The following is a 26,466-nucleotide window of genomic DNA, read 5'->3' as shown; positions in this document are numbered from 1 at the left end:
GAAATATAAACCTTTAAACACCAAAATGTGCATAAATGACTTGTTCCTCTTACTTTTTTTCCCCCTTTTTTATCAGTTGTTATGTTAATAAAAAGATGATCAGAGCTGAAAACATGACTAATGTCCATAGCTGTAGTATTGCCATGCTAGAATACATATTGATAGGACCTCCTGCGATCTGTCTGGATTCCTGATGCGGATTAGTTTTCCAGTTTACTGTTTCCATAATGAATGTTTACTGTGTTTTTTAATGTAGTGCATTCAGGGTGATTGGAACTTGCTAATCGCAGTCTACCAAACTCTAATTGCCATCCAATTCAGCGGGGAAAGTTTTCTCTTTTTCTCATCTTTGTCCTAATTTTGAAGTAGCATTGTTAAGAAAGAGAGAAGGGGAAAAAAGGTGGATAAAAACAGGTCAGGGGAGTTCAAGCAAAATAAAGTGTTCCCTTTTGGGCCATTCAATGCACAAGGTCAGGTCGATCATGGAGTAGATCCCTTTATTTCTGCTGCCTCTCACAATCAGCACAAGGGTGGAATTTCCATTCTCTGTCAGACAGAAAGCCCACTATTATAGGGCCACCTCTCCAGAAGATTCTCAGTTTTTCTTGCTGTGTGTGGGGTGGAAGGGCGGGGGTGTCTGGACCCCTTCCTAAAGGGTTGCTCCATGTCCCTCTATGGAGAACAGACCACAGTGAATAGGCCCCACTCAGAAGGAATAAAAGAACCTCTCCACTGGTTTGTTTTAGGAGCTGTCTTATTGATCTGTCTACCTATGAATGAATGCATTGGCCTAGTTTTCCTGCTCATGCAGACAATGGCACTCAAGGCCTGTATTATTGGTCTGATGGTATATCCATGGAATAGCTTACATTATGGGGAGTTTGGATGCGTTCTTCATTTCATCCGTTAACCTACTCCAATAACCATTGCTTTAAGAATAGTGATGCCACACTCAGAATAGCAAATCGATTGCCACTTACTACTGGAATCAATGCCAGTTTGCACGGGGAGGACATATTAAAGGACCGCAATAATGCACCAGCTGCAGGACAAAGCAGTTATTGAGCACAGTTTATAAAAAAAAGACAATTGTTAAGTCTACAAAAGAACATTCATTTCTAATTTCATTTCTAATGTTGATGGAGACCTTGAAGACCCTTAAGAGAACTACAGCAACTGTTTACATGGAGAGCCTGTTTTTCTAGCTGAAGGTAGCTTTGCGCAGTGGGCTGAATCAGGTGTGGCTTTTCATGCTATAGAGTGATATATCCATGATAATATTCTGTAAAGTCCATATATTGGGTCTAACATGTATGACTTTTGGCAAGGCAGGTCATCGTTGCCACTGTAATGTTATAATATCCACTTTTTTTTTTAGCTTAAAAGCCAAACCATCAGGTCAATTCTGCACACAAAAAAGGCAGCTCTGTAGTAAAAGTCAAAAGGAAATATAAAACAATGCCACTTTATTCAAGTCATTTGACAGTTTTCCAGACTCAGACAGGGTATAAAATCAGTCAGTTTCTTAATCTCCGTAAAAATAAGTCATTATTTGCCTGTTATAGAGTTTAAATAGAGCTAGTTAAAACGGGAACCATTTCACAACACACAACATGCCAAAAATTAGCTTATTGTTCTCAAGCATATTTAAATAAAGACCGGTGCTCCTGTTAGCATGGAGGGAAGGACAGAGGAGGACACAGAGTTGGACAAGGAGAGACAGATGAAGTCAGTGAACTGACAATTTTACAAATGGGTCTTTGGTAAGGCATCATTTCTGAAGTTGTCAATCGTTCTGACCAGAGCGTCATCAAAGTACAATAATAATTCTGACTTGTGCCATCCTTTCATAATTCACTGACTTAACAAAATCCATCAAAGTGAAAATGGCTGTTTCAATAATTAAACTCCCAGTTTCTCTCTCTTTGGTCATCCAGGAACAACCATAATCAACTTGACCTGTAATATGATTGTGATCGGTGTATCTGACTGTAAGGAATCTGACATATAGATTAATAAACTGTTCTGTCAGCACTGAGCAAACAGCTCCCAGCGCCTTGCATTGTCTCCCAGCAGTTGACGACAAATCCACAGCTAAAGTGCCTAACTGTTCATGTTTTAATATTTCAGAACCGAATAGTCTGAAATGTGCCGTTCTAGGTTCAATTCCATTAATCAGCATCTAAAGCTTAGTAATTTAACCTGTCTCCCTGTCATGCTACTGCTAAGGCCTTACGTGAAGCCAGTGAGCCAGTGGAATAGACTTGCATAATGCTGCAATTTGAAAATGAAAACCTTGAAGATCCTTTTGTAAAACCAAGTTTTAAAAAAGGCATGGTAAAGAACATAATTTATTAAAGACAATCTAAACCAGAAATAAATACATGAAAGAACAAATGTACGTGTAATTTACTGTGAACCCAACAATGAAAAATAAACACTACAGTGGTAACAAACAGAACAGACAATGCCTTTATCAGGCCAATAAACTCTTAAAGTATCCCAGATACTTCCCAACTGACAGACCATACCAAAAAAAGAAAATTTAATTTGTAATTGATTTGTCTGGAACACATAAAAAAAATGATTTAAGCGATCATGCACTCCGATAACAAAAAAAAGTGTTTTCTGTTAATATCAGAAATGTTTACAGGCCTCGACATGAACAATAAATATAACAATGACAGGTCAACTCAAAATGGTCATTAGAAGAAATTAGATTTTTTTTTTAAGCTAACCACACAAGGTTGAGTGGCTCTTTCAGGGATGGTAGTAGACAAGGTTAAGTGTTTAGGATGTGCAGCTTTTACAAATGGAGGGGGCTAAAATCAACTCACCATACCAATCATTTTCATCAAAACAATCTAGAAATCAGGCAGGATTGATACATTCATTATGTGCACACTCCCCATATTTTAAAAGAGACAAACAGTGAATATAAGACTTTTAGACATCAAGAACATTAAAAAAAGAGAGAGAGAAAGAGATATGGTGCTGCTTGACTTTTTAAAATGTATTCTGTACAAAATTTATAGAACTGGAATTCATGAATTGCAGTTCTATAATGTCATCAATATAATGATAACATATTGTGAGATAAAATACCAAAGAATCACAAGTTTTAGTGATCTGTGATCAATCTGGCGCCATGTGCCCTACATTCCTGAATAGGCTGAACAATCAGTGGCCCCGTGTTTCGTCAGCACAATGAATGTGCATGTGTGCGCATAAGCCTGTGAGTTACAGTATGCAAAGGGGATCGTAAATATAATTATGTATGTCTTGATGCACACAAGAGCTATTGATTCCCTCATCATGAATACTGTTCCCAAGAAAACAGAAGGCCGCAGGGTTGTAGTCCAGTTGAGTTTCAAATATTAGCAGACACCAAATTGACAGCCACTGGGACAAGGGGACAGGCTCACTTGGCACCATTGTGAAACCAAAAACGTTTTATAAATCCACAATTTGATCTATTAGAAAAAACAAAAATAAAAATAGGACATAAAGTTAGTTCTCAATTGGCTCTAAAAGTGGATGGGGAAAAAGGGAAAAAATGGAGGAAAGCAGAAAATAAAGGCTTCATCTCTTCAGCAGTAGTTGACGTCCTCTTCTCTTGATCACAATGCCCTTTCAGATTACAGCTGACCTAGAGCCCAGATCTCACTCATGTAGACAGACACACAGCCACAAACACAAGCCCTGTGAGCTGTCCTCCCTTTACATAAACGCCGCTGCTCAGAAGGAACTCAAAATTCTCTCATCATCCAATATGGCTCAGTTTAAACCAAGGAGATTGAAACGGAAATAAAACTTCACAAATGAATCGGAACGCATTTCTTTCAAAAAACCTAGGCTTGTCCTTGGTGGCAAGTTCACGCAGACATGTTTAAATACATCAGTTTCAAGTTAATGGGACAGCGCCCAGTGAGTTTATTATGTCCTCTTGCTTCTCCGCAGGTAGGACTCTCCTTGGACTGTCCATTCTCAAACCACGGTTGGAGAAGAGCTGTGACCGTCTGCTGGCAGCTTTTCCTCACCAGTCCTTTTGGGAACATCCACAGGCTGCCCCTCTCTCTTCCACCTCCTCCTACTCCTCCTCGTCCCCCTCCTCCTCCATACAGAGACACAGCGGTCCCTGCCGTACCACTTTAAGACTTTGACATACATACTTTTTCTGGTCAGTGGCAACAGTATTAGGACATTCAAGAAAAAGAGGCTATTTTGTCTGGACGCTCAGAAAAATGATCTTTCTCATAAGAAAATAAACACAGGACCAAACTATGGCAATTATCAGTCCCATCAAAAATCAGGTAAACATGAGGGTAATTTTAGGGTAATATTAAACCGCATGACAATTACACATGACTACATGAACCCTATGACCATAACCAGATTCTGTGAAATCCTGTGACATATTCAAGCTCAAAATATAGCCTCTTTTATGACCATGTACGTCAGCAGTTCAACAGTAGCATATACTCTGGCCTACTGCCATGATACAGGCTGCTATATGGATGGCTTCATGACTTCTTATGTCCAGGCCCTGTGCATGGACATAAGAATCATGCCGAGCGTACCAACCAGAAAACATTACTGTCTTAGCACTATGCCTGCAGTCATGCAGGGTAACATCATTGGCACAGTTCTTCCTGGATAATTTTCTGATGTAACTCAATGGCAATACTGGTTTCAATGAGCCATACCACTGCAGTTATCCTGTATAACTCAAGGAGAGAGGGTGGGATGGTAATAGTCGGAAATTTGAATTCTACTGACATGCATCAATTTCAGAAGCTGCATTCAGGGCTTGCTGAAGTATCTCAAATCAAGATAATAAAATTCTGGTGATGTCAATGGATGAAAAAGTTCACATAGTTGTTGCATGTGCACAGTTGTGAGTAAGTACAGAACAGGAGACTAATTTACATTAATTTGTCCCAATATGCTCTACTGAAACTGGTGAAACTGACCACAAAAACCATTGCCATATAACATTTTAACATCTCTGTAAATCTGAGAGAGAACAAATGTACGTCCTGTCATTCGAAGTTCATTAGTACATTTCAAACTGGACCAATTTCACATTACCATCTCAATACACCACTGATTGTTTATTAATATCATTATTCTAACTCATAATTTAGTGTCTTTGTTTAAGTTTGTGAATCCTGTTCTCCAAATAAAAAAAGGTAGTGGTTGTAATAGTAAAAACAATGAAAAGAGCTCACAGAGTCATCTGTGGAGGAAGCACTGGAAATAGAACCAGGAGCTCTGATGATATGGTCAGGTATTACGAGATCAAAGGGAGGAGGGAAGGAGGAGTTGTGGAGTGGAGTCATTAACAGGCCTCTGCAGCCCCACACAGTCCTTTCTGATCGGGCCTAGAACGTAGCCCTGTGGAACTCCACCTGCCACCACTGGGCTGGTGATGCTATGCTGCCATGAGATACTGATGGTAGAAGAGGCCGAATAGGGAGGTGGAGAAGAGGCAGGCAGCAATCCACCAAGTAAGGAAGGAGAGGAGGCCCCGGAAAAGCAAGGGGCTAAACACAGTCCGCAGGCCTCCGAGGGCCACTGACAGCTGGGCTACTGATGCCCGGGCTCCTGCTTCCACCACTGGAGCTGGTGTTGGGGCCGCTATTGGTGATGCCCCCACTGCAGGGTTAGAGTTCATTTCATGGGTGCAAGGCAGGTCATCTTCAGGATAGACCCCCCAGGAGTGCCCACCTTTAACAAACAGAACAATTCGAGGAAAAGAGTAAGAATTATGGAGGGCAATGAGATATTCTGTATACATAAATCAGTGGACCATGCATGACTCACCTAAGGTTTTTAGCAGCAAAGTTGTATGTAGCAACATCACCAGAGGTGCCACATACTGTAGTGCGATTACACACAAGTAGTAAAAAACACGTGCAACCTGGGTACAATAAGAGAAGACATATGCCATTGTGATCTGCTGTTATAATCCCATTGATTCTTAAACAGAGGAGCTCACAAGAGCTCAAGCTAACTCATAAAGGCCGGATTATGCTTCCGCGTACGGGGGTTGTGCGAAGCACGCATTTCCTACGCAGCGCGTGTGTCCAACATACCTCTGCGAAACACACTGAGCAATTCTCCGCCCACCAACGTAGACCCTGTGACGTATGGTCGCTGCTCTTCTGTAATGGCGAGAGGACGAGTCGTATAGGTGCGGGTACTTGCGCACCTCCTTGGCCAGGCGTTCCGCGAGATCCAGCATTCTCCAAAGTTTTCAAACACAACCGACTAGTCGAGACACAACAGTTGTTTTAAAAATGGTGCTGCCGGCCAGCACAACAACAGGATGTGATGCCGGTTGCAACGAAATGCTAGAAATGATGTACTTCAGCGGACCAATCACAGCTCTTGTGGGGCTGCGTAGGGTCCGCGCAGTTACAATTTTTGGGAGGCACGCGGCAAGGCTCTGCGGCGGTCGCACAACCCCCGTAAGCTTCGCACAACCCCCGTACGCTCTTCTTACGCAGAAGCATAATTCAGCCTTAACTTTTACAACCTTGCTGTTTCTTTGAAACAATCACCACTTTGTGCGATATGACAGCAAGAACAACAAAATATGAATTAATTTAAAAAGCTGGAAAATATTTTCCATTAATGAATGGGAATGACCAAAAAAGCCTGAATAACTGAGGAATTGATTCTTGTGAATGGCCACCTGACTGGCCACCATTCACCATTAGAGGAAGGATTCATTCAGAAATCTTACAATACAATTCAATTCACAAGGCTGTAATGTGACTACAAAAAGATCCTTGATGCCTCACAATTTTCAGTTCAATATATTATTTTACCACCTTGAGCACATAATAAACTTCCACCTAATGATTAAGACATAATCATTAGGTGGCTCAGTCTGTTGCAGACTGCTGTGTAACTTGAAATTTTGAAAAAAATGCATTCCATTCAATAATATGTAACAAAAGTTTTCTTCATCAAAGGTTTGCTATTCCAAAATTTTGAATATACAGCACAATCTCTTACAGAAAATCAAACAGTTTCAATTATGAGAACATTACATAAATCATGACATAAAACTTTAAATGAAATACTATTTTCTTTGGCAGTTCTCATGAAAAGCATCCAAGTTTAAGTTGTATAAAATCGGCACATTTTCAACACATAAACCGACTTACAAGATTTGAAGGTGTGGGTTGCTGTGGTGAAAGGAAGCAGCAATGTGCCTCAATTTTCCCTGCAGTTGTAATCGAGTGGGAAGCAGCATGCTAAAAGGTGACGTTTTTACTGAAATAAGTGCTGCTTGTTGAATCACTTCCACGGCAGATTTACCAGTAGCTAAGAGTTAATGGTTTAGAGAAGGTCTTGATCTCATGAGTTTTCCATGGAGTTTGACATCGGGTTTTCTTCCATGCAAGACATACCTGACCTTTGTGTGGACGAGCTGGAAAACTGACTCTTCCTAACTTCCTTCGTTTCATTAAATGTCATAAAAACTGATATGTGCTCATGTTTGCCTTTAATGAAGAAAAAACTGTCTTACTACCAGATTGTTAACAACACAGCTCCAATATTCAGACTTACTGTAGGTCACCACTCCTCTTTTCTCAACACTGTCATATGATGTGAAATGGTGTGGGTTTATACATTTTAAACTTAGAAACAGTGAAAACTGATTTCTTTTCTGAGTTCCAAAAGGCTGCTTTTTGCACAAATACCCCCCTACCACCACCCCTGCTCACCATCTTCTGCAGGTCAACAGTGCTGATACGCCCTGCCTCCTTCTTCATCTGTTCCACACCCTTCTGGGCCAGGTTGAGGTAGGCCTGCAGGTGGTGTCTCATCATAGCCAGCCGGAGCACACACAGCAGCAGGATTGCCCATAACCGCAATGTATCATATGTCTGCTCAGTCATTCTGATAAAAAACAAAAACAAAACAGAGTAGTATGAGCAAGAGGGAGGAAGGATGAGGAAGAGATGAGAGCTGCACTGGCCCAGGAACTCAACACATCTTGTGCAGCTTGGATGGAAGAGGGAGACGAGGCACATACAAAGTGCAGTAAAAAGGAGCAAAAAACAACTCAACAGGAGAAATCGCACAGAAAAGGAAATAAAATGAGGGTGAGAGTGGGAGATTAGAAGGTGGAAGGGAGGTTATGTGACATGATGCAACTGATTCCCAAAACAGCAAACACTTGGAGGGGCTTAATCAGGTTTGACCTTGATGGTATCACAGTCACTGTCAGCAGCAGAGGGAAGTTAGACACATGACAGAATTCAAATGTTGGCAACAAATGGAAGATGCTATCTTGGAACGAACCAAGCCAAAAAAAAAAAAAAAAAAAAAAAAATGGTAGAGATATAATAAAGAGCTTTTCCTGATGTATGGCTAAATTTGTTTACATTCTAATTTTAACTCAACCAGACAGCATGTGAACGGCTGTCGCTTCATCTACGAGCTGAATATATTTCTTATCTCACACAACCTTTGCAAATTCCATTTTCACGATTGCTGTTGTATTGTTTACATCCATTTTCAAACACAAAAGCTATAATTACTTTTATTTTCACAGTGTGGAAAAGTTGTCATGTCCCTCTTGTTTGAATGGCATGTAATTAGCTTGTTAGATTGTGAGGGAGTGACCAGTTCACATTCATCAACAAAAAAAAAATGTTAGGGCATGTTGGTTCTAGACCCTTAACACACATTTATGCTAAAGGAATGTGTATGTACCCGCATGCATATTCTGGAAAACATACTCGATTTTCTTAATTAGTCAAAAATCTTCCTGTATAATTTTCAAATACATGAATTTACATCATTAAGTCTTGGTATTCATAAGAGGTCTGAGCAAAGAATACACTTTCAGGTCATTCAGTTAGAACAGAATTTCACCTTCCAACATTTCACCTCTGTGTCTAAGCGTAAATACATAGAAGGATATATTTCAGTTGGATTCACCAAAACATTACAAAATGGCGAGGAATGTCCAGAATGCATTTTGTGTGGAGAGGTGCTGAGTAACTTGAGTTTTACAATGCACAAATTAAACCAACACTTTCAAACAAAGCAGCCTCAACATCAGGGCAAGGCAAAAGAGCTTCTCTAATCCAGAGAAGAAAACTTCAGACTGTTTTGACAGTGGGGGAGTAAGTTAAGGGTACAGTTGGTGTTACAGTAAGAGTGTGGAGCGTCTTTAATTTAGTTCTTTGAAACTGTTTGTCTGGCTAGGGTGCAAACGGTAAAAATAATAATTAAAGCACATTTTATGAAAGAATAAATGTCGCTATGGATGTGAACTGAATGATTGATTTATGGATTGGAAATATATTTCCATATATTTCAGTTTCTGGTCACTTTCATGGCAACTCCTTATGTATTTTTGTGAGTTGTTGAGGAATCCAGGGAGATAACAAATCACATACTTCAAGGATAGGACTTGGTAGGAGATTTTTTTTTTCATGTTTTCCATGTTTCCATGTTCAACCAACACAACTATAAAGCTATTGATGGTGTCAAAGTGTTTAGGTGTCATACTTTCAGCCACTGCATACATAACATTTTACCTGTGAGTAGGCAAAATGCCTGTATCATCACTTAAGTGAAATATACAGTAATTTTTTTTTTTTTTTTTTTTTTTTTTGGAGATGAAAAAAAGTAGTGAGCCACAAGTTCTGGCCCCAGAAGTTGTGATACAATGTACTGCAATGCTGGATCGGGGATTTACAAAAACTGCTGAAACATGAAAATAATTTAGTTTTACTTACAAAGGCACACTTTCCTTCCCCAGAGTGGGGTTCATTATGTAGTCCTTGGTAATGGGCTTCACCCACAGGAGGACCATGATAAGAGGGGACAGGAAGTTGATATGGAGCAGAGTTCTAAAGAAGGGAAGTGAAACAGAGATGGCCAATTCAGTAAACAGATACTGAGACTCAAAAGCATCAAACAACCCCTACCTTTATGTATCAAGTGTCTCAGAATAGCTTGATTACATACAGCCTGACCAGTGAAAGAAACCTGACCGTTGATCGTTTCAGATTGAGTTATTGATAAATACAGGCCTTCAGCTACTTTGAGATTTTTTTTTCACCATCTACTTGCGAGCACTTCAGAACAACTATCTGTACACTGCCCACTGAAATCTGTGGCCATTTAATCTCAATGTTAAGTTTGCATGCAGAGAGAAAAAATCCCACATTATCAATACAATTTTCCCAGAGAGGGGTGAGAAGATAGCCTCAGCATAGTTTTTGAAGGGCTTGGAGATAATCCCTGCCAGCGACAGGGTATGAGGATGTAAGCTCATGACAGTTCAGAGGGGGATGGAAGAGGAGGCCATTTTGGAGAGTCTGCTATGCCAAAGTGGATTATCTGGGTGCGTCGTGCTCTCTGCTCGGCACCCCCAATCATGGTCGTAGACATGCCACCCAGTGAGTACTGAAATAGAAATCTGCCCCAACTGAGGAAGTCTTCATCTGACTCACAGAGTGCTCTTACCCTGTCTGACGCACTCTGGGTAGTAGGGGACAAGTGCAACTGCACTATACTTGTCATTATGGTACTCAACGATAGGAGAGTTTGATATCTGAGCACTATGTTTTTGGTGAATTTGAGGACATCATCTATTAACAAAAGCCTAAGCTTGGCGACAGATACTATACAGAGTTTTCTAATACTGATATAACCATGCACATTTTCATGAACAATTTCAAATAATACAAGGCAATTTTGCATACTTTTAACATATTTCTGATTGACTTATATGGTAGGCTTGATTTGTACACAATAAAAAAGACCCCTAAAAACAAAAAGCAAAACAAAACAAAACAAAACAAAACAGTAAGCATCTTACAGTCAATTTGTTAGTTTGGCGGCAGGAGAGGGTGAGCTATAAGTGAGCATGTCAGCAAATCTAGAAGCATTTAATTCCATTTACTACTGTTACTGTAATTGAGTAGCTTTATTGTGTACTTGTACTTTATTAAAACAAATTTGTACTTTCTGAAGCAAATCTATTTTTACTTGTGTATGTTATTGGATTGTATTTAGCTACATTTTAAAATCACATCCATTACAGTGTTTACATTTTTTGGACTTTCCATAAGCATAAGAAACTTGGTAAACTGGTCAATTGTAAAGCCATTCACAGGGAACAGTCAGTCAGCCAAGAGGGAAAGATTTATCGGACTTGACTTTGTAATTTCTTTTTTCCCCCCAAATAAAAGAATATAGTTTGAAATCTGTCCTCTCATCCTATTAGAACTGCAGGGAAAGCGTCACACATAGGACAGTTTTAAATTTCTTTACAAGAATTAACTTGCCATCTTTTACTCTAAGTACTCTATAAACAAGCAGATATAGAATTTTACTTAATTAGATTTTTACACTAGTAACTCTACTTCAACACAATTTCAGCAAGATAACAGCACTTGAGGAGACATTTTTGTCTACCACATATCACTGGCATTTCTCAACACAACTCTTAACATTAGCCTCACCAAACTCAATGCGATGAAGGCTTATTAAAAAAAAAAAAAAAAAAAAAAGTCTGAACAAATAAAAGAACAGAAGAGAATGACAGAGGGACATGGTGGACTCACTGTGTAACTTTGGCTGTGGTCAGATTCAGAGCATCAAGATGCATCTGGGCCAATCGTAGACCAGGGAAAGTTAGAAACGCTCCAATCAAGGAGCAGAGCAGGGCAAGGATCAGCTTGAAAGTGAGTTTAGATATGGGACCCCTGTGGAGGAAAAATGTATATTTAGAGTTACTACTGCAGTTTTCCAAGTCATATACCATTTACAAAAAACACTGACTTACTATGATATGACAATAATATTTTACTTACTGGGACTCCAGGCCCTGGTGTTCCAGAAACTGAAGAGCACTGTCAGAGAAATTTGCAAAACCTAGATGGAATGATTCAACAGTGACTTATTCAAAGGCCACAAGTAAGAACATGAGACAGTCATGTTAACAGAGTCAGACTATGGATCAAGACAGGAAAAAAGAAACAGACACAGGAAAACTCACCGGTTTCCAGGCCAAACTCCAGGTAATTTTCAGTGACAATGAGAATGGCCATGGCTTTGACGAAAAAGAAGAAAGCAAAAGTGATGCAAAGTGATCGCTCGCCTCCTTCCTCCAGCTTAAAGTAGTGGGCCGTTAGAGAGAAAAGGGTCTTACTGTGAGGATAGAGTTAAGGGAAAAAAATCTGCAGAAACACTCTGTCAAATAAAATGGATATGTGCACTGTAAACCATAATGCAGCCATGTTTTCAATGCCATGGCCAGGCTCAAGGCCAATAGAATTAAGCCTCAGCAATCAACCCGGCAGAAAAAAAAAAAAAGTTTGTACACACCAACACCCAGACACACACCACTCAGTTTTTCATTTCAACACAAACACATTCAGGGTTTGTGCATACAGAGGCCCTTTGTAAACCCTCCATCTCAGTCAATGCCACAGAAACCCCGCTACAACTCTTAGACAGAATGTGTGGGTACGTTAACTTGGTCTTTGGCAGGCATGCTTGCCACCCTGGTCATAATGGTCTTTTATGCTGCTCCTGTCAACACTGATCCAGAGGACTCAGGACACAGCATGCTTCTAAAGCTGACTCCAGTCTCCACGGAGATGCAACCCTGCTTTTCTTCAACATTCCAGGTGACAGCATGTCATTTCCCCCCCACTCTGTTTCAATCTATTTCATGAATGGTAATCAATCCAATGGAGTCTCCTTTTCTTCCTGTAGCCCTTATTCAGTACAGTGAAGACAGTTTCATGAAAAGGTAACACAAGTTAGAACAAACATGAATCTGGAAAAAGAGAAATACAGCTTTGTTTGAGCTGTCACATTGTGTACTACAATTAATGCACCCCTGAGACGGACGGACCATCAATAAGGGCCAAAGTTTCAGCAATTTGTAGAATAAGGGCTTTCAACACTCATTGACATTTGGAAAGTTTAGTGAAGAAAAAAAAAACCTCAGAAAAAGGTTTAGGCAGTGCAGTCAGATGCAGCTGCTTGAATATTACACCGCTGTAGTGACATCAATTAAGGTTAACACAGCAGCTAGTCTTCAGCCCCTTCAGACTCTTTAACATGCCATCAGAGTTGAAATAGGAAACCTGAAACCAAGCGTGCCATTAACACACACACTGAGCCAAAGTATTCCCCCAGCATCATCTTCATCATCATTATCACTCATCCAGGTAAAGCACCTCCCCTTTAGTCCAATTTTATTCCTTCCCCGGCTCTCCTTTTCCCCAGGTAAATCAGTCTGTTGGGCTGTGAAAATTGGACTCCCAATCTCCGACGTGGGCAGGAAATGACATACCATCTGACCGTACTGAACAGGGCCAGACCAGGAGCGTGGGAAAGATTGATCCCCGTGGCCGGTGGCAAGGATAATGCATATTATTTAACTGTCATTCAGTGAAGCAAAGTAGCAGGTAGCTGTGGAGCATAAAGGTGCTGGCAGTCAAGCCAGTAGGAGCTCTCTGTGTTCAGTTTATAGCCACTCACTGCCCTCTGCCACATCCACACAATCAAGCTGGACTGATTTGGTCTCTTTTATAAACAAAGAGATGTTAACCTCCAACAGATAAGGAACAGGTGAAGAATATTAAGTGAAAACAACCTGAATGAGAGAGTGCACAAGAAACTTGAAATAAAATCCAGTCTATTGCAGTAACTGTAACACCATAAGGTTGTTCTAAAACGGGTTTGTTCAGCTTGAAGCTTCAAGATCCGTCCCTATAGCTGTTACGTATGGCATAGTTTTTTGACAGTTTGAAAAACAGCTTAGACTACAGCACTTTTCTGGGATTTATTGACAGAATGATCAAAGCACAGGCCCACTGAGATGTAAAAAGGCACTGATGTAAGGATACATGACAAAAGCGAGTACTAGCAGGCACCAGACCACACTGATGTTCATCTCTCCTGAGGGCTGAGCCACACTGTAGTATAGCTCTGTTATCAGATACACCACGGTTGCTGCTACTGTGAAATCCACCAGCCACTGGAACTCTGGAAAGTAGTGCAATGCTGGGGAGGAAGGGAATGAGAGAATTACTGAACAGAATTACTCAGTAATACACACATTAATACATAAACATCTCTGACTGAGTGAACAGTCAGAACTGAACATCTGTGTTGCTGTTTTAGCAAACATGGTTTTGTAGATTTATACCTAATGTGTCCACTTCTGTGATGCACTTTGTCTCCAGCTGTAGGTCTATGTCCTTGGGAATTGTGAGTGGCTTGTTGTCTATGTGACCATTGTACTTCCTGGGATAAAGAGGACAGGTCACCAAAAAAAAAACAAGGTTGACGAGAACACACCAAAACAACTTCCATTTAGCAACGGATTACCATTTTTATCCAGAAACAATTTCTCAGGGGATCAGTGTTCAAAATGTTTAACCTGTTTAGAAATGTAAACTAGGAGCATACTGACCAGTAAACACACTGACAAGCACTCAGACAGATGATTCAATACCTTGGTGTGAATTTTGGAGGACATTTTATTTTAGGTTTGGTCACATCAATTTCCATTACATCCTACCTCTTTTTGTTGGCAGTAGCATAACAGTTTCACATGCTTGCACACTGTTTTCAGTAACTTACTGTGTGGTAAACAAATACTGAGCTGAGGCTGGGTTTACAAGGCAAGTAAGGTCAGTATGTTAAGATCTTTGGTGTTTCGCAGTTCTCAGCGATCACCTGGCAGCAGTGTTGCTAGTACATCATGGGAGTGACAGCATCTGCCACTCACTCAAACAAAAAAGTATGGACTTTTCTGCTGAGAGTAGCGAAGCAGCTACAAATAATGGAGCACAAGAATCGAAGCCAGGGCCTAAGAGTGATTTCCATTTCTATTTTTCCTCTGTTTCGCTTAGGCTATACAGCCAATCAGAAAGCTTTCTCTCACTGACGGCCTCTTCCACTAATTCAACATGCTAAATTGGTCAGCTGACTAATGAAGAATGTCAATAGCAACGAGCACCAAGCTAGTTCTCACCTCTTCTTTTTATAATATTAATACCATACCCCTCCAGGCCTAAAGGGGGCGACACACAGGTGGCATTGAGGCATTGATAGGAGCTTGGCCAGCTGTTCTTAAGCTTGAAGAATTGTCTGGTGGGCCTCCACCTTGTTGGGCTTTGTTTGATCAGCCCTGTGTGCGCTGGACTCACAGGACAATACCACTGTAAGACGCTCGGTCCAAACATGCCCTGGACAGATTTCATCTCTGAGGCACCTGACTGGAAAAAAAGGGCTCAGCTTCGCCCCTCGCCGAGGGAGTCAGACCACTAACAAAAGGAGCGGAGCTGCATGGCACGAGCTGGCAAAAGGACAGTGGTCTGTCTTTTACTTCAAGGATTAGCGAACATGTGGTGTTACTGAGCTCCAGCCTGCCTCACGCAAGCTCAGAGAAAAGACTGTGAGCTACAAAACCACCTCGAGCTCGAACCCAGAGACCATGTGGAACAGTAAGGATTAACTTTCACTTGTGACTTCATTTCAAATTCACAGTTAAAGGACAGTACAAAAGAAATGACACTAAATTCATGCATGCAACATATGGGTCAAGCTTCCACCTGCAGTCCTGAAATATTGAACAGTATTTTTTTTTCCAAATTGCAGAGTAGTCTGGAGGATAATCATATTTCAGAATCAAAGTTTGACATTTGACCACTCCGAAGATACAATGCAGTTTGGGAAACTTTGATTTTGGGAGGGATGCAATCCATTTAAATTGCTATACCCTAAAATACCCTAAACAGTAATGGCTCCAAAACACAAGACCAACTTTCTTCACATCTGCCAGACAAGGCCAGTCTAAGCTGAGTTGCTCTGAGCCCCAATGAAAAGCCATACAGAAACAAAACAACAAAAACAGACTTCTGTCTTCTCACTTCAAACAGACCTTAAACGAGCCACATAAACACATCAGCTTCATCTCTTCGCAGACATGCCTGTGTTCACCATCCATCTCAAATGTCTGCCTTTCCTCTTTTCATTCCTGTCTGATGAAAGAGGTGCCATTCGTACCTCCCCTGTGCCACTGCATTTCCCCCTCCCCCACCAATAACCCCTCTCCACCCTCCCCCCTTCCTACCTGTCTTTCTTCTTCTGTCCTTTTTGTTGTTTCCCAGCTAAGCTCCTCAACTCATCTTCCGTAGGGTGCTGATACCAACGCAGACTGTGAGCAGAGAGGAGAAAGAGATGGCAGAGAAGGTGAGAAGGATAGAGGAGGGGAAAATGATAACGGGAAAATATTAATAAACCAGACAATCCCAAACTGAACACTAGAATGCTAACTAAAAAAAAGAGAAAACAAAAATCTACAAGACAGACTTTACGGTGCCCCATCAGTATGAGGCACTTTACATAATTCATTAGCTGCTGACTCTCAAGTACAGAAAAAGGAAGTGATTTTAGCTTACTTAAACAAGAGACACATTGCATAATTCCTCAGCTGTTTACTTCCAAATTTTGTCAGAAAAAGCTGAATTAATTTATTGTAAACAACAACTGTCATATAGGTCTTTAAGGCATTTTTATCAAAATAACATTAAAAATGCTCTGGGCATTAGTGAATTTGTGTATTGGTTCTAAGAGCATGGCTCACAGCATCAATTTTCAGTAGACCTAAGCTTTGTGATCAACTGCCTAACAAAAAATGCACAAAAGAGGCATTTCTCAAAGCCTTGGCTTACAGTACATCAAATACTCTAATACGCTTCTAGAGAGCACTTTTGAGAGGCTTTACAAAGCGAGGTTATCAGTCTCCTTAAGGACTGAGCTCGAAACAAGAGCTAATTAAAGAGCATCCTTTTGAAGACTAACATTTCAGGCACCGTCTTTAACTTTGTTTGGAAACCCTCTTGTCATAGTTCCCTGAGAGGCACCGCGTGTGGTAGAGAAGGATAGAAAGAGTACAGCTTGTGTTTCTTTCTTTTTTCCCCTGTATATTTATTTATTATGGAAAAATTAATTGCAAAATCCTCCAGAGGGACACTCTAGGCCTCCTGCTTTAGCCAAAAGTTTTCAGAAAATATTTCAACGGTGCCCTAAAAAGAAGAAGAATGAATTATTAAATGTGTTCCAAGAAGCTGTTTACTGAAAAAAACATATATGGCACTAATTAGAGGAAATGAGGCGGGCACTTTATTTTTAAGCACCATTCTCTCGGGTCATCCCAATATTTTGATGCCCTTTGGTCCTTGCAGGATGATTTAATGATTCTTTTTTTTCTTTGAGCCAAATCCTTTTCAGCAGACGGCAAAAATGAGACTGTTTACAAGCTGAGTAAACGTTCTGATCCCACTGTTTTGGACTCTCTTTGAAATACACTGCTCAGAAGGCAAGTAAATGAGAAAAAAAAAAAAAAAAAAACATTCAACCATGGCACTTAGAGAAGCTCTCAGAAACAGCACGTACAGGATTCCACATTACCTGCCACTGCAGAGTAGCCATCTTGCAAAGGAATAATGAGGTATGATTTTCTGAATTACGCTGGCCATTACCATGGTAACTACCAGCTGCACACCGATCACACCCTGTGGAAGTGGGGAAGCAGAGGTGGGGGTTCAGATCATATTTAAATAATAATTAGAAATGACATGCAGCAGCAGTTATACATCCTACAGGTTTATATAGACAATGGTTAGCTCTGAGGCATGTCTTCCTACCTGACCTGCATTTAAAATACAACTAAGAAGTCCATCAAACTTTTGTGTTTAATACTTAATCTGTTCCAGTGACAACAACTGAAGTGACAACACTCACAAAAATTACTTGTTCCACATACAGAACAGCACACTTAACCTAGATGCACACACCACACGATGTTTTGAAGTGATTAAGCACCACAGGTGCTGCCACATTAAAACTTTAAGATCATTGCAAACTCAAAAAGCTTATGAGAGCAACTAGGCTCAGGACTTAAAAATATTGTTCGCTCAAAAATGAATAATTTGTCATTATCTACTCATGCTCAGGTATGCCAAAACACCAGTGACATATGTCAGTAGCCTACAATATAAAATATGCAAGACTGGTTCTTCAGAGTTCCAGGAAGCCAAAAAAAAAAAAAAAAAAAAAAACTACCTACCTACCATATAGTACATACATACAATTTGTATTACTGTGGACCCCAAAGTCCACTAGTTTACTCATTATCTCCAAGACCGTGTCCATTCATCAAGTTTGGGTTGTCCTGCAGCGGTCTGGTGGAAAAATCTGGCTGCCTTTGTGACCATTCTAACTTAAATTATGTCACTTCAACAGTTTAAACACCCCATAAACAAAGAAATACCTTAAGCTGTTTGGGGTAATTTTCTAACAATTTTTAAGCCTTTTTGAAACTCTCAATAATAAAGCCCCAGTCCCTTGTGTTGTTGTGGAAAAGGCTGACAAAACACTGTCCAAGCTAATTTGTTGTGTATGATGTTGACATGCAAAACATCACCAGTGTTTCAAGATACATGAGCGTGAATGGATGATAAAATTTATTTTTTTGGGTTAACTGTTCCTTCAGTCCTTGTCCATGTTAACACAGGCTGGTATCCGGTGGTTAATTTGAAAATTATATATGTGATTAATATGAATTAAGGCTGTTAAGGGCAACCTCCTTTGGTTAGCTTTTAAAGACAAGAGAAGGATCAAAAATGTTACTGTGTACAAACCTACAGAGCATTGCCTAATACAAACAAGCATTGTGTCTAATGTTTCTAAAATCTTTATTATAGTATGAGTAGTATAGTTCTGGCTTGACAGGAGTTAAGTAATAGACTTGGGTTTAGATAATGATTGTTTCATCAGGGTCAAAGGTAGCTGCATTCCGTAAGAAAACAAAACTATGATGTTTTCAGTCATAACAGCCAAAACAGCAGAGGAAAACATGCTTTCTTTGGGAAGAGAAGAGAGGCCCATTGAAGGAATAGGCTCCTCAGCCTTGGATGAGTAGGTCAAGAGCTCAAACACAGAATGACCTTCATCTGACTTTGTACCCAGACATGGACAAGACTGTGTAGAGCCCTGGGGTTCATCAAAACAGCCTGATTCATTCAAACCAGAGAATTCAAATTAGGTTATGTCAGATTCCTCAATGTCAATCTTGCGCTCCCTTCCTACTTGACGTAAATGGAGGAATTCACTTTTGTGAACTTGGTCTTCAGGAGTGCACTCCATCCACTTCCCTCATTCTTCCATCTTCCCTCTGTGTCTTTCTCTCAGTGATAACATTATGGATTTTCAGAGAGCTGAATAAACTGCATAACAACCAATTTCCACAGCCACAAGTCGCACAGCATGTTTACAGACAAGAACCAATTTTGTTCTGGAGAACATGGGCCTAAACCCAATTCCCAGTGGAATTATTGGTAAATTATTAGAAAACAACTGTATCTGAAGCTGTAAACCACAAACAATGGTGTACTTCCAAACCAGTAGCAAGTCGATTCCAATAAAAGACGCTATCTCTTGGATTCCTCTTTAAGACTCTTAAGCTTATTGTTACAGTGGGCCTATGATATTGCTATGTTATTGCGTCAGGAAAAGATAAGGGTCCATTATTCACGTGTCATTGCTATGCACATGATCAAACAATATGTAGAATAAGCACTGGGGTCCAACCGATGCAGGATTTTGGGGTCTGATAAAAATACAAATAGATGGGAGCAAAACAATTTGATCTGTGATACTGGTCAGTAAAAATTTTTGTTCATGTGTTACTTTCAGCAGCTTAAGCATTCATTCTCTGCATGTTATATGCATGATACACTACTCTTACATTAAAATTGGGCTACACTGCACTGACTATTGTGTGATACTCTTTACAGCTGCACTCGTGTCAATTCATCAAAGATAATTTTGATATTTGGGCCCCTTATTTTCTGCTGTGCAGTGACCATGTGGAAGAGAAATGACCATTTTGGCATCTAGTGAATTCTTCCCCCCTGCACTTTCGGGTGGTGTTGTCTTTTGCCTTCAGATATCTTGTGCTGAAATGGTTAGGGATGCGCACTAGAGAGGAGGGTCAACACAAATCAGTTGGCACAGTGTACCTTAGGCATCAAAAATTTTACTTGCACCTCTGCGGACCAAATCCTTGCACAAGCCCTAGCATTCTGCAGTATCTTTGTAATAATTTGCACCTCGACCTCTACATAACCATATAAACCCCTTTCATCTGTTATGTGTGTCAGCCTCACTTTAACATCAATTCCTTAACTGATACACATTTTATTGAATATCATGGATAGCTGTAAATGCATGTATGATTATGTAAATAATTGTCTTCCAACATAAAATTGTCAATGTGTATCATAGCACACAGAAAAAAAAGGGCTCCATCAGTTATTGCCAGATTATCTGTGGTGCCATATATTCTTACCAAGCAACTGTGCACCTCTCAGACAAGGGCATCAGTTCCTGCTTGGAACTGGGAGCAGCCAATCTGGGCTCATCCATTGCAAAACATCTGGATATTATTAACAGTGTATTACAATTTTATATTGCCACAATGAATAATCATCTAATTCAGCAATGGAAAAAAGTGTTGGCTATATTTTTAATTCCCTTGACAGTTCTGGAATGGTATATTTTTTCTATTATGCATGTCCAATCACAACCTGTGAATGCAAAACATGAACTTGTGATATAACTAAATTTTAAACAGATAAGCAAGAAGTTCTGGTGTGAAACAAAAATAAACCTTACAGCGACCAACTTTGGAAAATTGTAGCAAAGAGTAAAGTGGAAAAGAATGGATCAGACATACTATACTTTTGTTTGATATTGCTTATCTAGGCCTATATATGGTATTTTTACTGTCTCACATTCATTAGTCAATAATCTAAATATTTCAGTTTGAAATAGTTTGAAAAGTGTTATTAGTTATAATTGTGAGCACTAATAATTGGAAAGTCCATAGGAAAGGAAACAGCAACATCTGTCACAATGTCAGCCTCCAAGTGCCCAGGAGGATGAACAGCCAGCACTCCTGTGGTAGGTAGCTTAGGCTTTAGCAACACAGGGAGCTCAATATCGGCCCAGCACATTTAGATCAATATTCACTTAGGCTTAAGAGGCCAGAATCATTCCTGTCATGCTGCTCCTTTATCCACTCACTGTAGGGTAAGGTCTATGGTTTGGCCTATCTCTTACTCGATCAGTAGGAATCATTGGTATCAGCCCCTGCACACACTTGAGCAAGGAGAACCAATTAGCCAACTAATCCACACTAAAATATTTTTTCTTTCTAGGAGCAGATATCTTGGCTGGCATGTGGGATATTACAAGTGAGCCTAGACTGTGATCGTCAACTCACGGTACAAATATAAGTCCTTACACTCATTTTTGTTAACATGGAACAGAAAACAGTCTTATTCCGATAAAATTACATTACAAGACAATTTAGAGAAAAACACCACTCTCCATCAGTGGACACTAGAGGATGAGGGGTGAAGAAATACTAATGCTTCTCTCTCTCATTCTGTTCTATTGTAGTTCCACAGGACTGGTAGTAGGTTTTCCCCTTGTTAAATCTTCGTTTAAAACTTGCTCACTCATGTATGCAATGGCTGTTTTTACTGTCTTAGTTTTGATTTGGTCTCTTAGGTAGTTTCACGCCTGGTATGTGCTACCACATTAGAATAAAGTTATTCTATGGTTTATTAGCTATGCCAACAATGTTAGAATGGTTAAGCAAAAAGTAACTAAGGCTTTAAAATGCTATTGTCTCAAAAAGTTACCAGCTAGTGTGGCTGGTGACCTTGCCTAATTATCTGCCAAAGAATGTATAGCCTATCATTATTTGGTTCTTGGTGGGTGTTCAGATGACAACATGCTTCTCAATATTTTTTCACTTTGCTTTTCTAATGCTGGTTACCTTGACTTTCATGTTTTGGCTATGTAAACTGTTGCAGCATCCATCTCTTACTCTTTGAAGGTAACTCACTTTGGCAGATCTCCTGATGATACTTCCAACGGCATATGGAGGCAGAATAAGTTGGTCACTTTAGCTGTTGTCAATGATGCAGTTGAGCAAATTATTGAACTTACACAACAGCTTTGATCATGTTCCTTTTGAAAATCAATCAACATTTAGGTTGTGTTGCACTCAGTCAAACCAATCCAATCTGCAAATATACAACAAATAATTATGGTTTCAGCAGCATCTGTTTGCAGTTGGTGGAATATGCTAAAACAGGGAAACATTACAGTGCATGACACCACTGCATGTATTTGAAGGATGAGCTAAGCCTAGGTCACACTAGATTGGGTTTGGAAGGGAAAGTGTATGATCTCTAGACCAGAGAAGTGAGGAGGCTAGACCTAGATTTTGCCTTGGTTGTGGGGATCCCCAGTGTCACGCAGCATGAGGTACACTCCAAAAGCCAAAGTCAATACCTCTTCTGGAGTCATAGAGGGGAGAGTGGCTCCCATTAATGTGGCAAATTACACTCCATCAGACTTGTCAGTGGCCAGACATGACCTCTCCAACTCAAGACAAAATTGCTCCAGTACTGAGTAACGCTCATGCTATATAGGTCAAGAGCGCACATGCTCAGTTTGGAGCATGCTGACCAGTCTCTGTGGGACACCTGCAAGGAATTCAGGCTTGGGGGAAATTGAGCCAGCATGGACTCTCTTATCTTGCCCAGTCCGCTTGACCCCCTCCACACAAAGACCAAATGAAAGCTGTGGGGGGTTGTGGGGGTGGGGCAGCAGTGATAAACACCATCCCAAAGAGCTCAATCACCTAACTGCCACCTTGCGAATGAAACCAATATTGGAGCAGCCAAACGTCTCACCAACCCACACTTCCTAAGTTAAGGTTAGCCTCACTATCGGATGAATGTGCCAAATTCTCCCCGTGACATTAAACTGTTGAACTGCAAAGTACATAAAGTATGAACAAACAATATTCTTAATATACCTATCAAGATACATACCAAGACGGTTTAAGGTCCCTTGTGAACTTTCAATTATTACAACCAAACTGTATTAGAAGGCTATTATTGAACACAACTTCATCAATTACTTAAAACCACCTTCAACCAAAACAATCAGACCTATTTAAATCTGACAAGCACAAACATGAGTGTGTACTGACAAGCATGCAAGCAGCTTACTATTGTAATTCTTCATCCATTTCCCCTAGTAAGTTCAAGAACATCCACTCTTTTTGGATATAGCCTACGAAAAACATCAGATGAGGCCTAACTGATTGCCTGTGGTAAATAGATGTTTGTTTATTAGAGAAAACTGAGCTTAATGAGCTTTAAGGGCATTGAGAGGTCAAACTGAGCAGACCAGGTAAGGGTCACAGCACAGGACACACACACCTGTGGTGTTGCCACTGATAAGGTTACTCCACCTTCCTGTCTACAGAATGGCTTGCTACATGCTTACGTGGTGCTAACTCAGGGAATCACTCATGCTCGAGCTTCCTGCTTAATTTCAGAATTCAAACACTATTTTAAAGTCAAATACTGTGACGTTACACCGTTTACACAGCCGCATAAGACTCCTGTCAAAAAGAAAGCTAACTAACGTTAGCTACATACTGCTAGCAGGTTGCTACTACCTATGTGGGTAGCATGCTAAGCTAATGTTACACTGCACACACAATGATAAAGCAGCTGAAACACATGACTGGACAAACAGCCGTGCAGTAGATATCCACTGGGGTAATTCCCCGGTGTTAACTTGTCAAAGAGTGGTGTCAAAGCGGAGAAACGCAGCGCTGAGGCAGGCTGCTCAGTCTCACTCACCATGTTGATGCAGTGGAGCTGAAACGGACTGAACCCCGGCAACCGTCACTCTGAGCACCCCGAGTCGGAAATCGAGCGGCACGGAGCACATAAGCCCTTCTGACGATGGTTATGCTCAGAGTTAATGGATTTCTCATTCAAACAGGCACGGTATCCTCCCAAAGATGGTTTACATCGTCAAAAAAATCAATGAACTCAACCTCGGCTCCCGTGTATTTTCAACTGCAGTAGAGGTCACGCTAAGACTCTGGGTAGGCGGATATCCTGTAGATATGCCTGTACAAGGACGGTGATGTATGCGTTTCTTAATTGTTCTCAATTGGAAATATTTAACTTTTACTAATTTAAAAGTATAAATAATATGAGTTTATAATTTTTATATGAAATTTGGTGCAACTTGATAGAGATATTTGGTGATTTTATACAGGCATAGAAAAGGGCACATTAAGGCAACACTAGGACCGCCAGAACCGGAAGACAGCACGGAGTCACCAGTCACACATGACAGATCGGCAGTTGCATCTGTGAGGCTGGAGGTGTATCTCAATAATTACAGAAGAATAACACCTTTTTTCTCAGCTCGCATCTTTAAAAAGCCCGTTTCTGCTTGTTTTGTTTGTTTATGTCGGAACTGTGTTTTGAACAACACTTGTGGCGCTTGGTTGAATGAATCATGTCCATGTTTATGTATGATCCAGACACACTGCACTGTGGGACTGGACAGGGCAGTGAATGCGTCATGAATCTGAGCCGTGCGTGCCCAACATGAAAGTGATCGTTTGGTGGATGAACACCTAACACCTGCTTAGTCGTTGCTACTGTCATGAGACCATACAGCAGTACTGCGTGCACACATGTCGCATATTTTCACAGATATGACAAAAAGGGACTGACACTGTCGACTATATTCGACTATGTTCACTGCTTCTGTGAATAGCAGTTAGTGTTAGTTATTGGCTTTTGCAGGCTGTTGATGTCCAAAACTCAAGTCACAACCTGTTGAGACTGTCACTGCCTTTGCACATGAGAACTACAATATAACACATCTGAACACTTTTATTCATTCATTCATTTATTTATTTATTTTTAAATTTGTCTAATCACTTGGAATATTTGATTGCAGCTGGACTTATCGGTCATTATTATTGTTGTTATTGTTTATTTATTTGCTGAATTATTTATAAAATACATTCAGCACTTAATGTCTTCATCTCCTACCTTATTCATAACTGGACTATCGGGCAGTATCGCCGTTTGTCCATTCTTTAGTCTTTCTGCTTATTCATCACAGCTCAGCTGCCATGTTGATGCGTCTGTTGGCATTTGTAATTTAATGTATTTGGCTGCTGTGACCTCTAGAGAATAGTAAATAAATAAAGTCATCTGTCTATCTATATCTATCTATCATTAAGAGTTACCCAAGAGAGAAAAAATAACTATAAGTATTTAAGAAATATGAGTGCAACAACACAGCATAGCCTCATTTCAGTCATTTAGGAGCAGTAGGACTAGAGTGCATCTTCAATCAAAATCTGACTACAGATAAAAAAAAAAAAGGAAAAATTAGTTTTCCACTCTCTCTCTCTGTATGTTATGGAATGTAAATATTCTCTCATAAATGTAGAGAAAGGTTTAGGATGGCTGTAGTCAATCATAAGCAGACACTGACTGGCTTTCAGTGAATTCAAGGTATTTTTAATGGTATTAAAACTAAACCTAATGCACTTTTTTGTGCTTGGTAACCTTAATAAGTAATTATACAGGCCAACATATAGCCTTGAGCCCTCCTGTCCAGCTAAAACTGTAAGTATGAGAACCGAGACTCAAACTTAAGTATGATTTGTCTTTCCTTTTATACTTGAATATGCAAATGAGATTTGTTATACAGTGCTCCAAAGTGGCAGTTGTGCTGAACATCCCAATAAAATCAGCCAGCATGAGCAATTACACACAACAAGTCAGTGTCAGTGGCGTTACTCCACAAACTATTTCCTAATGAAATGACTACCGGGGGGGATTTTCTGTCTCGTTTCCAGCTTTGGAGGGGACTTCCTCTCATTCACAAATTAGACCTGAACTGGGGACGAGAGCAGACTGGAGATTAAATGCTTAAAGCTTAAACACACAGTGCATGATCGTGCATGAGCTTGTTGGTTTGAGTGTGTACATTTGTATGTCTGTGCTTGTATGTGTACACTTGGACATGTGTATTGCCAAGCACATCAACATGTGGCTGAGGCCTATATAAGGGCTAGGATGTATTTGCACATGCGCATACGTTGGCAGAGCCCTCCTCTCTCATTGCAGGCATAACTACCCCACCCCCTTGATGCATCATACTGGCCCCTTGTGGCACGTAGACATGCACACACTGCAGGAGTGTGCTCCCACCCGTCTCAATCTACTGTGCTGCACATTTTCCCTGGTAGGAAAATACATATATTCTGCCCTCAGGCCAACGAGGCATCCCTGAAAACACTGTTGTGAACTAATGATGTCAGCAACGAAAGCAATTACCTTAAATTTTAAAAATGATGCAATATATCACATGACAAAACACCGTCAGGGCAATTAAAATGCTCAGAATCATATCATGAAAGTGACTCTGCGGAGACATACAGTTAAACGTGCCCCTCATCAGTATCTGGGTTAATCCATACAT

General features: G+C 40.3%; 1 protein-coding gene across 1 annotated transcript; it reads right to left on the bottom strand.

Moving 5' to 3' along the window:
- Nucleotides 1-1,446: 1,446 nt before the first annotated feature.
- tmem161b (transmembrane protein 161B) lies at nucleotides 1,447-24,036 on the bottom strand. The gene is made up of 12 exons (XM_030059882.1): nucleotides 23,805-24,036; nucleotides 17,479-17,582; nucleotides 16,139-16,222; nucleotides 14,207-14,304; nucleotides 13,905-14,061; nucleotides 12,041-12,192; nucleotides 11,856-11,916; nucleotides 11,607-11,747; nucleotides 9,771-9,884; nucleotides 7,743-7,917; nucleotides 5,827-5,923; nucleotides 1,447-5,730 (listed from the first exon to the last, which is right to left on the bottom strand). The coding sequence occupies exons 1-12, from the start codon at nucleotides 23,805-23,807 to the stop codon at nucleotides 5,435-5,437; spliced, it is 1,482 nt and encodes a 493-aa protein (XP_029915742.1). The 5' UTR covers nucleotides 23,808-24,036; the 3' UTR covers nucleotides 1,447-5,434.
- Between the last annotated feature and the right edge of the window lie 2,430 nt (nucleotides 24,037-26,466).

Source organism: Myripristis murdjan, chromosome 9, assembly GCF_902150065.1.
Source record: "Myripristis murdjan chromosome 9, fMyrMur1.1, whole genome shotgun sequence".
Taxonomy (NCBI): Eukaryota; Metazoa; Chordata; class Actinopteri; order Holocentriformes; family Holocentridae; genus Myripristis; species Myripristis murdjan.
Note: the sequence above shows the minus strand (reverse complement) of the source record. Positions and strands in the feature narration are given on the sequence as shown.

What these genes read in the sequence shown, in the direction of transcription:
- tmem161b (XM_030059882.1), bottom strand. An exon ending in GGGAAGGAAAGTGTGCCTTT is followed by an intron (nt 7,918 to 9,770) that starts GTAAGTAAAACT and finishes GTTTTTTATCAG; the next exon opens with AATGACTGAGCAGACATATG. An exon ending in CTGTTGACCTGCAGAAGATG is followed by an intron (nt 5,924 to 7,742) that starts GTGAGCAGGGGT and finishes TATTGTACCCAG; the next exon opens with GTTGCACGTGTTTTTTACTA.